Raw genomic sequence first — 10,181 nt, forward strand, 5'->3', positions numbered from 1 at the left:
TTGATTATCTTATCTGTAGCTATTGAAGTCATCTAATTTTTTCTATTTTGTTCTTAGATCGAGTGTGTAAGTTGTTTAATATCCTAACCATACATGTTTCTAGTTTAATTTTTAAGCTTTCCAACCCTGAACCTCCAAACATTGTTTATTGAATCTCAGGCTTTGTAACCCCTTATACAAATTCCCACAAGGTTTGAATTTTTGAATCTGTAACCCAACTACGTGGTATGGTATCACGTAAGACATCTCAATCATACAATATGCACTTGAAGGAAGTAGTGAAAAATGTTGTTCTAATTACCATAGGATAAAGTCAAGTTACATTATATGAGATCCTGCATCGGTTAAGAGGGAAACAAAGCATTCCTTATAAGCGTGTGGAAACTTCTCCCTAATAGACGTGTTTTAAAATCGTGTGGCTGACGGCGACTCGTAATGGGCCAAATGGGACAATATCTGCTAGATGTGGGCTTGGGCTGTTACAAATGGTATCAGAGCCAAACACCAGACGGTGTGCTAGCGAGAATGCAGGACCCCCAAGGGGGATGAAGGTGGATTGTGAGATCTCATATCAGTTGGAGAGGGGAACGAATCATTTCTTATAAGGGTGAGGAAACCTCTCCTTAACACGCGTTTTAAAACCATAAGGCTAACAATGATACGTAACGGGCCAAAGTGATATATTTGATTCGAATTTCAAATAAGTGTTATTACCCGTTGATATTTGATCAACAAGGTAATTCGAATTTTATTTTTCCTTGGAGTGATTCCATATCACAACAGTTCTGATTTTGAATCTACAAAATCTACAAGCCAAACAACTTCATAGATTTTAACGTTTGAGGGTAAATAGCTAAGGTGAACATAGCTTAACCATTATTGACTGTTCAAACCTACTAACTCCACGTTCGTAATCATTGAAGGTAACGTTTTCTTGCCCTCAAGTTCCTAGAAATTCACTTCTCAACCACTTTGAAAGACTTGGAATAGCTGAAAAGTAGAGGCACTTGGAAATTAGTAGTTTGGTTGAATGGGACTTGGAATTTCTGGTCAATGATGCATGCCTTTACCCTTAGATTAAGTTATAAATTTTCGTAAACTTGTCGATATTTTTATATGTTCATGCATTCAACATCGATCTGGATGTCAATCATTGATCACGTTTTGTACGGCTTAACCTACTTTGACTCGGTTTCTAACTATGATACAGAATAATGACCTAACAATTCCAACAAAAATACAGCAACTAGGTTAGATTAAAACGTATACTCTCGAGCAAAGTGTCAGAAGTACAACAAGCAACGGAAAATAAACAAAATCACTGAAATGACACTCTAGAGATAGCTCGAGAATGGATCTCGATGGTTACTAAATTGTGGTGATGAATGAAGATGGATGAGGAGGAGCTGGAACTTCAACAACACCTTCAAGCATCTGTAGGACTTTCTTCATGGATGGCCTAAAAGATGGCTCCTCTTGAATGCACCAAATGGCAACGGTAACCAATTTCTCCACCATTTTCATATCCTTCTTAGCTTCCTCATCTTTTCTTACTAACCTTTCAACTTTCCTTGATATCAAGCAATCATAGGCCCAATCAGCCAACACCATTTCATCCTCAGCCTCCGCTTTCATTTCAAAGCTTCTTCTACAACAAACGATCTCCAACAGCACAATTCCAAAGCTATAAACATCTACCTTCACGGTAATCGGGAGGTTCCTGAACCATTCTGGAGCCACATACCCTTTCGTTCCTCTAATGGCGGTCACGGTTCGAGTCTGGTCTTTCTTCAAGAGTTTGGCTAAACCAAAGTCTGCAATTCTTGCAGAAAAAGTGTCATCAATAAGGATGTTTTGAGGCTTAATATCACAGTGAATAATCTGAGTTTTGCACTCTTCATGTAAATAATTAAGCCCTCTAGCAGTTCCTATAGCCAGATGAATTCTCTTGTTCCAGTTTGAAGGCGGTCCGTAAAGAAAATCTGCTAGAGACCCATTAGCCATGAACTCATAAACTAGCAGTCTGTGTAGCTGTTCATTACAGAAACCGAGCAATCGAACCAAATTCTTGTGGTTCGTTCGAGCTATAGCACTGACCTCAGCTTTGAATTCTTGGTCTGCTTCTTTCACTGTATTATCCAATAGCTTAACAGCTACCAAGCCGTTGTCCATGGAGTCAACAATCCCTTTATAAACAGTAGCAAAAGCACCACTTCCCAGCTTCTCCTTGAACCCATTTGTGGCCTTGTTTAGCTCTTCATAGCTAAAACTTCTCAGGTTCATTCCAAGAACTGGTAGCTTTCCGGAAATAACCAAGGATCGATATCCGTTCTTACTCTTTCGACAAACAATCAGAAAACTAACCAGCAAGAACATGAAAATCAGACAACCTGAGCCACCAATAAGAGCTAATCCAATAACCACAAATGTTTTGTCCTTGTATTTCATGACAAGATCAGTAGCTATCAAACTAGAGTTATCCTTCCTATATTTGATCAAAGATTTACCGTTGTAATCACGGTTAACTCTTCCAAATGAAAGAGGAAACTTCTTCATCCAACAATTCCCTGATTCAGAAACCACAGCAGCACAAAAACAATCATTCAAACAAGCTGTTCTACACCAATCCTCATCTTCCCCTGAGTATCCCATATAATCAATTTTAGGCCAATCTGTGTTATCAATGACAGAGAAATCGAATTTATTAGCTTCAAGATCAGAATCCTCGCATGTTTGAGGAACAAAATTTGGACTGCAGCCTTTCATTTCATCTTTTGGATCAACCCTTCGATACCCTTGTGGGCATTTGCAAGATGGTCTATGATTTTCGTCAGTTTCACAATAGCTATTATACCCACATACTCCACTTCCTAACCCACCAACTATTCTATCACAGATATTTGAAGGAATGAAATCTGAGAGACTAATCCAAGACTTACCCTCAGGAGTAGCGTTCTCGCTCTTTGGATACACATATTGCCTGAAAACACCATCGTAATCCAGAATGGCTCGATGGTAGAAACCTTCATTTGAATAAGAACTGGAGGAGATTAAATTGCTTATAATAGTTCCATTTTTTGCAGAGATATAAACAGAGCCAGATAGATTAAAAACAAGCTGGAACCCAGAATTTACAGTGTCACTTGCCCAATAAGCCGTCCCAAGAGCACCCAAAGGGGCAATTCTTGTGTAAAGCACGAGATTCCCATCAGGTTGCATAGAAAATTGAAATCTCCCCTCTGAGAAATTAGTGGCTGATTGACTCGCAATGAGCGATTTCTGGTTCATAATCTGTGATGGTAAAATGGTATCAGTGGGTTCGTCAAAGGATTGCCACAAAATTTGGGAATCACTGGAAGCGAGGACGAAGTTTCCGGTATCGAGCATGGCAGCATAAGAAACTAGTGTTCGATTATCACTTGGTGCATTTGCGCTCCATACTTGGTTGCCTGTTCTTGAGTTCTTGAGCAGGAGCTGACCAGGAGAGGTGAGTTGGACAGTGGATCCGCCGGGCACCAGTTCGTTTCGATTGGCCGACCAGACCACAGTTCTTTCTGGGATTTTGTTGAACCAAATGGCTAAGAGAAAGCCGTCGCTTCCAAACTGTAAGAAGCCGAAAGCGAAGTCGCCGGAGGGAGAGGACCAGTAATCGCCATTGTTGGTTCTGGTGCGTGGATTTGCAGTGAGAGATGAACCCAGAGTTATGTTTTTGTGGCGCTGAGAAATGGACAAGGATGGCAGAAGAAGAAGAAGAAGAAGAAGAACAGGGAAAGAAGAAGAAGAAGAAGAAGAAGAAGAAGAAGAAGAAGCCATTGAATGTGAAGCAATATGGGAAGATGAGTCCATATATAAGAAGGGAAGTGCCGAGTCTTTGACTCAGTCTGAATATTTGTTTCTTTTAATTTGACTTTGACGTATGGCTTACTATAAATGTTTTTTAAGATTAATAAAAATATCTCGGTCTCAAAAATACCCTTAAATTTTTTAAAATGTCAAGAATACCCTTGCGATCCTTTTAACTTTAAAAAGTTTTATTAATACCCTTCAATTTTTTTTTTTAACAAATTTAGAAATACTTTTTATGGTTAATACTGTGTTTAAAAAATATAGAAAATTTTAAAGGTAACATTAACATTTTATACCTTTATAAAAAAAATTATTTTTGTCGGCATTTATAGACGAAAATTGTCTATCGACCTTTTATAAATTATTAATGTTACTTTAAAAAGTATGAGTATTTTTTATGATAAATATATATATTTTTATTATTAAGTTGAAGGGTGTTAATAAATTTTTTTTAAATTTAAGCGAATTTTTAAAATAGAATACTAACCCTTTTTCATTTGAAAAAGAGTTTTTTATTTTTTATTTTTTTTAAGTTTAAGAGTATTATTGAAACTGTTAATAAAGTAATTTTAGACAAGAATACAACAAATATATATATATATATATATATTTTAGTTTAAGAGTATTATTGAAACCGTTAATAAAGTAATTTTAGACAAGAATACAATAAATATTTTTATTAATTTATAATTATCCTGAATTGGATTAAGTAGAAAGTAATCGACTCGTGTTGCATGATAGACTCAAGAAATGAAGAACCAAGATGGATTAGGTTGTAGTTAATCTCTAACCATGGTTCTCGTCTTAGCCACTTCCGCCCTACGTAATGCTATCTTTGAATTTATAATGACTCAAACCCATCACTAGTAGATTTTGTCTTCTTTAGGCTTTTCTTTCTTAACTTCTCCTCAAGGTTTTAAAATACATGTACTAAAAAGAGGTTTTTACACTCTTATAAGGAAAGTTTCGTTCCCATCTCCAACTGAGGTGGGACTTCACATAGTTTGTATGAAATATTATTATGCTCGGTTAATTCATTATCGTCGTGCTTTATTATGAAAAATCTTCATGGTATCACATCTGTGTCTGTTTCGGCCTTATCATTTAAAGCGCTTAATATCATATCATAGTTCTAAATTCCACATGAATGCTTCCATTTAGACATATATAAATGAGTTATCAGTTGTGGGATGTATGCATGTGTAAGTAAGGCCAACTAGAACTTGAGTTTGAGAAGGAATGGCATTTTTTCTGAGAAGGGTGGATCAGAATATTTTCCAGTGAGTATTTGTGATGAAACATACTGATTTGCAGCTTCTGTATAATGAATTCCGTCCCAATTGATGTACTCCGAGCTATCGTCGCATCCTTTCGCCGTCACCAGCGTCCCGTTTAACATCTTCGTGTGTCCGCACACGATTCGACTGTCGTAATTGAGCGGTGGACCTCCATAGCCACAACAAGCCATAATAGGTTGCTCAAAACCTGCCATGTCAAAATGCAGCAAGGCATCAGATTTTACAGGATTGACAGAAAATGAAGCTAAAGTACAGCAAGACGGCCAACCGAGTCGTGAATAATTGGCGATGAGATTCGATTTTATCGAGTAGATATCGACGTATGTGACGTTGCCATCTGAATATTGGCCCTGCAGTTTTTTACAGAGAGCATGAAGCTGTAAATTGAAGAGTTTGGCGGCTTGGTTGTGTGAACTGACGCATCCAAATTCATCAAGCTTTGATGGGTCTGTTCCAAATTTAGCAACGTTCTGAGCCAAGCATCCTAAAGGACCCGTGTTGTGAATCCAAAAATTTCTCGCCCCTTCGTCGTACAGTTTCTGAAAAATAGGCAAAAAGAATGATGAAGTAATGACCGAACGGGATTACGCACACCTCGATTGTTCTCACGAGACAACCACCTGACTCTAGTTCATTTGGATTGCTAAGGAAACTCGTAGATAGCCATCATTATTTGATCTCGTTCCATCTAACCCTTATTGATAATACAACTATAAAGTCTCATCCTACAGAATATAGTAAACGAACTCGAACCATTATGTTTTCCATGTATTTTACTTGGTGATACCTGAGTTAAGTTTTGACCAACACGAGAGTATTGTATTCAGCTAGCGTCGGACTCTACTTTCATTAACTTCGACTAATCTTATAGAACAACCACAATCTACAACATTCGAGGTTGCATTAACCTCTTAAAATGTTAGTGTCCTAAATAAGTAGCCACCTGCGACCACTAGACGTGTTCAGAAATAGTAACGGTGAGATCTCACATCACTTGTAGAGAGGAACAAAACATTCTTTATAAGGGTGTGGAAACCTCTTACTAGCAGACGCGTTTTGAAAGCCTTGAGGAAGAACTTGAAAGGGAAATCCCAAGGAGGACAATATCGGCTAGCGGTAGGCTTGGGTCGTTAGAAATGGTATAAGAGCCAGACACCAGGCGATGTGTCAACGAGGAGTCTAAGCCCCGAAGGAGGTGGACACGAGGCGGTGTGCCAGTAAGGACGCTGGGCCCCGAAAAGGGTGGTGGATTGGGGATCCCACATCAATTAGAGAAGGGAACGAGTGCCAACGAGGACGCTGGGCCTCAAAGGGGGTGGATTGTGAGATCCCACATCGATCGAAGAGGGGAGCGAAACATTCTTTACAAGGGTGTGAAAACCTCTCCCTAGCAGACACGTTTTAAAAACCTGAAGGGAAACCCGAAAGGAAAAGTCCAAAGAGAACAATATTTACTAGCGGTGGGCTTGGATCGTTTCAGTATCTAACAAAAATGATTGCCAGAGAAGCTCGGAAGGGAAAGCCCAAAGAGGACAATATCTGCTAGCAGTGGGCTTGGGCCGTTACAAATGGTATCAGAGCTAGACACCGGACGATATGCTAGCGAGGAGGCTAAGCCCCGAAGGAAGTGGATTGGGGTCCCACGTCAATTAGAGAAGGGAACGAGTGCAAGCAAATACGCTGAGCCCCGAAGGGGGTGGATTGTGAGATCCCACATCCGATTGGAGAGGGGAACGAAACATTCTTTACAAGGGTGTAGAAACCTCTCCCTAGCAAACACGTTTTAAAAACCTGAAGGAAACCCGAAAGGGAAAACCGAAAGGGAAAACCCAAAGAGAACAATATCTACTAGTGGTGGGCTTGGATCGCTTCAGTACCTAAATGCTTCTAACAAAAATTATCGTTTATAACTGAAGCCATCATCAGCCACCAACAAATCACACAAAAACTAGCTTCCAGAACACTCAAAATCAAGTTCAATACCCAAATCTAACACAAAATCAAGCAGGTAAAACCACATCTAAACAAAATCATCATCGAGCCAAGATAACTTAGAAAGAAGCCATTGAGTCTAACCTGAACTCCACTCTCAAATTCAGATAAAATTGCAGGTATAGAGGCAAGAATTTGGTCCAAAGTTTTGGAATAAAATGCACCAGCAAGATCATTCTGCCCAATATCAAACATGTAAAGCCCCTTTTGGAAGTAATCATCAGCTGGTAGGTACTTATCAAGTTTCTTACCACCTAAAGAAAGCAGCAGAAATGATCACAAAACAGTGAAAATGGTTGTTTGTTCTTGAGATCATTCACAATCTATCATACCTTTGCCTGCTCGAAGCTCAAGAACTTTAGCTTTGAAATGAAGAAACTGATTCACCTGAACCCCAAATGAAAAAGGGCAAAAAGAAGTAGCTGTTGCGGGAAGAATAGTCGAGCCTGCAGCCGCATAATTGCACCCCTTGCGAAAATTTGGTGCGCCAAGGGAATCAAGATACGCATTCAAGTAAGGCATATCCATCGCATCCACTGCAAAAACATTGCAAACCAACGAGAGAGGAAACGGTTAGATGAACACGACTCTCCACAATGGTATGATATTGTGCACTTTGAGCATAAACTCTCGTAGCTTTGCTTTGGGGTTCTCCAAAAGGCCTCGTACCAATAGAGATAGTATGATCATTCCCTAAATTAGCCGATGAGCCAACGTGGGACTTTCATCCAACACCTCCCCTTGAACAAAGTATGTCTCTCCTTAATCAAGCCTCAACTCCTTTTTCTTTTTGGAGTCTTAGTCAAGTTTTCAAGACTCACAATACTTTGTTCGACATTTGAGGATTCTATTGACATGACTAAGTTTAGGGCATGACTAGTTAGATGAACACGGCTCTCTACAATGGTATGATATTGTTCACTTTAAGCCTGCTTTGGACTTCCCCAAAAAGCCTAATAACAATGGAGATGATCCTTTCCTAAATTAGGGAAATGCGAGATTGGAGAGACGAAAACTGAAAACCCTAATCGCAGAAAAGAAAATCAATTCCAGAGAGAAAAAAGGATCCAAGAAGAACAGAAACGTACAGAGAAAATCAACGATGAGGCGGCCATCGGAGTATCTCCCAGAGGGATGTCCGAAGAAGCGGTGGCCGTAGGGGGGGTAGATGTTCTCAATGGCAGCACCGACAACGCAACCGGTGTCGGAGTTGGAGTCGCCGAAGTTGAAAACCGCGGGGCTGGAGAAAGGGTTGGATGTGGCGGCGGAAACGCAGAGGAGGAGGAGGAGGTGGGTGAGGGCCGCCATGGACGGTGGTGGAAGAGGAGTAGTAGAATTTGAGTGCGGCATTGGATTATAGGGGCGACAAACTGAAGGAGAAGAACAAGAAATGGGTTCGAAGGTAAGGTTGGTAATGGTGGGTCAGAAGTTCAGTGTGCAGTAAGCAAAAAGACAAGAGGAAGGCTTTGCTAAGATGGCGTTGCCTTTTACCTTTATTATCTTTTACTAATTAATCATTTTAAATATTTGTTATTATTTTTTTAAATAATTATTAATATATATTTTAAATTTATAAGCCAATTTTAATATATATTTTTAAAAATAAATAATTATAAAATAAAATATAAAAAAATACAATATATAATTGTATTGTAAGCTAAGGATGTACGATTCCAACTTTTATTTATCAACCCAAAATTTCGGAGTGGTGACCAGAAAAACTTAACTCGATCCAACCTAACCCTATTTTCGAGTTGGTCAAATTAACCCGACCAAAAAATATGTCAACCTACCAACCAAACCAAATTTTCCGTTTTCCAAAAATTCTACTCGACTCAAACCAAAAAAATAGTTTTTTTTTAATTGTTAACAAATAATATTTAAAGTAGTGTTACAACCTAAATATATATTTTAAAATTAACATTCGGGTTCGTTCGATTTAACCGGATCTACTTTTAAGAAAATTCATAAACTAATTTCATATAAAGAAAGTCGTACAAATGCTTGAAGGTGCTATCCAAGTTTCCACTCTGCTCGACCCATCTTCATTTATCACTTCAATTATGTAACATATTCGTCTTTCAATCCAACTGAGTTTAGAACTTTTGACATTCGGAAAGGTATATATATTTGTGAGATCCCACGTCGGTTGGAGAGGGGAACGAAACATTTCTTATAAGGGTATGAAAACCTCTCCTTAGTAGACACGTTTTAAACACCGTGAGACTAACAGCAATACGTAACGGGCCAAAGCAGACAATATCTGCTAGTGGTGGGTTTGGACTATTACAAATGGTATTAGAGCCAAACACCGGTCAATGTGTTAGCGAGGACGCTAGCCCCCAAAGGAGGTGGATTGTGAGATCCCACATCAATTGGAGAGGGGAATGAAACATTTCTTACAAGGGTGTGAAAACCTCTCCCTAGTAGACACGTTTTAAAAATCGTGAAACTAACAGTGATACGTAACGGGCCAAAGCAGACAATATCTACTAATGGTGGGTTTGGAATGTTACAAATGGTATCAAAGCAAGACACCGGGCAACGTTGACCCCTAAAGGGAGTAGATTGTGAGATCCCACATCGATTGGAGAGAGGAACAAAACATTGCTTATAAGAGTGTGGAAACCTCTCCCTAAAAGACGCATCTTAAAATCGTGAAACTGACGGCGATACGTAACGAGCCAAAATGGACAATATCTACCAACAGTGGGTTTGGGCTGTTACAATATCTTAACGATACAAGTGACAAGAACAGGAATGGAAAAAGCTTCTCTGTCTTTGCTCGTGAATATCTCGAACCTCCAATATACTAATTGTTAAAAACAAAATGAACAAAAAGGAAAGGGTAGGCCTAGAAGATGAAGAACAAGAAGAACAAAAAAACTCAACTATATTTCATAACAGGTTTCTTGCAAATCATCTTGTAGCGATCATACAGCATCAAATTTATACACTTGAATGTGAAGGAAATAGATGGGAAGATCTGGCTCTTACATGTTTCTTTCACTTCTTGGATACATAAGCATAATACTGAGCCATAGG

At 39.0% G+C, this 10,181-nt stretch overlaps 3 protein-coding genes across 4 annotated transcripts in view; all 3 read right to left on the reverse strand.

The window, feature by feature from the left end:
- Window positions 1-14: 14 nt before the first annotated feature.
- Window positions 15-3,955, reverse strand: LOC111798696 (G-type lectin S-receptor-like serine/threonine-protein kinase LECRK3). The gene has a single exon (XM_023682000.1). The coding sequence runs from the start codon at window positions 3,844-3,846 to the stop codon at window positions 1,369-1,371; it is 2,478 nt and encodes an 825-aa protein (XP_023537768.1). The 5' UTR covers window positions 3,847-3,955; the 3' UTR covers window positions 15-1,368.
- Window positions 3,956-4,879: 924 nt separating this feature from the next.
- Window positions 4,880-8,592, reverse strand: LOC111798537 (GDSL esterase/lipase At1g54790-like). 2 transcript variants are annotated; one of them, XM_023681757.1, is made up of 5 exons: window positions 8,225-8,588; window positions 7,469-7,672; window positions 7,221-7,390; window positions 5,413-5,683; window positions 4,880-5,331 (listed from the first exon to the last, which is right to left on the reverse strand). In XM_023681757.1, the coding sequence occupies exons 1-5, from the start codon at window positions 8,484-8,486 to the stop codon at window positions 5,063-5,065; spliced, it is 1,176 nt and encodes a 391-aa protein (XP_023537525.1). In that variant the 5' UTR covers window positions 8,487-8,588; the 3' UTR covers window positions 4,880-5,062. The 2 variants fall into 2 exon arrangements, with proteins under 2 accessions (XP_023537525.1, XP_023537524.1); XM_023681756.1 differs by having other exon boundaries at window positions 4,880-5,683; window positions 8,225-8,592.
- Window positions 8,593-10,011: 1,419 nt separating this feature from the next.
- The window catches only part of LOC111798538 (UPF0603 protein At1g54780, chloroplastic-like), a 10,754-nt gene continuing 10,584 nt past the window's right edge, over window positions 10,012-10,181 (reverse strand). The window contains exon 4 of the mRNA XM_023681759.1: window positions 10,012-10,157. Within this exon, the coding sequence (XP_023537527.1) occupies window positions 10,143-10,157 (15 nt within the window). The 3' untranslated portion in view covers window positions 10,012-10,142. The remainder of the gene's footprint in view (window positions 10,158-10,181) is intronic.

The sequence above is a fragment of the Cucurbita pepo genome, chromosome LG07, assembly GCF_002806865.2.
Source record: "Cucurbita pepo subsp. pepo cultivar mu-cu-16 chromosome LG07, ASM280686v2, whole genome shotgun sequence".
Classification (NCBI taxonomy): Eukaryota; Viridiplantae; Streptophyta; class Magnoliopsida; order Cucurbitales; family Cucurbitaceae; genus Cucurbita; species Cucurbita pepo.

Coding starts and splice junctions, on each gene's coding strand:
- LOC111798696 (XM_023682000.1), bottom strand. CDS start 3,846: ATGGACTCATCTTCCCATATTGCTTCACATTCAATGGCTTCTTCTTCT.
- LOC111798537 (XM_023681756.1), bottom strand. CDS start 8,486: ATGCCGCACTCAAATTCTACTACTCCTCTTCCACCACCGTCCATGGCG. Junction 7,391..7,468: donor TGAGCTTCGAGCAGGCAAAG/GTATGATAGATT, acceptor TGCTTTCTTTAG/GTGGTAAGAAACTTGATAAG. Junction 5,684..7,220: donor AATTTGAGAGTGGAGTTCAG/GTTAGACTCAAT, acceptor CCTATTTTTCAG/AAACTGTACGACGAAGGGGC.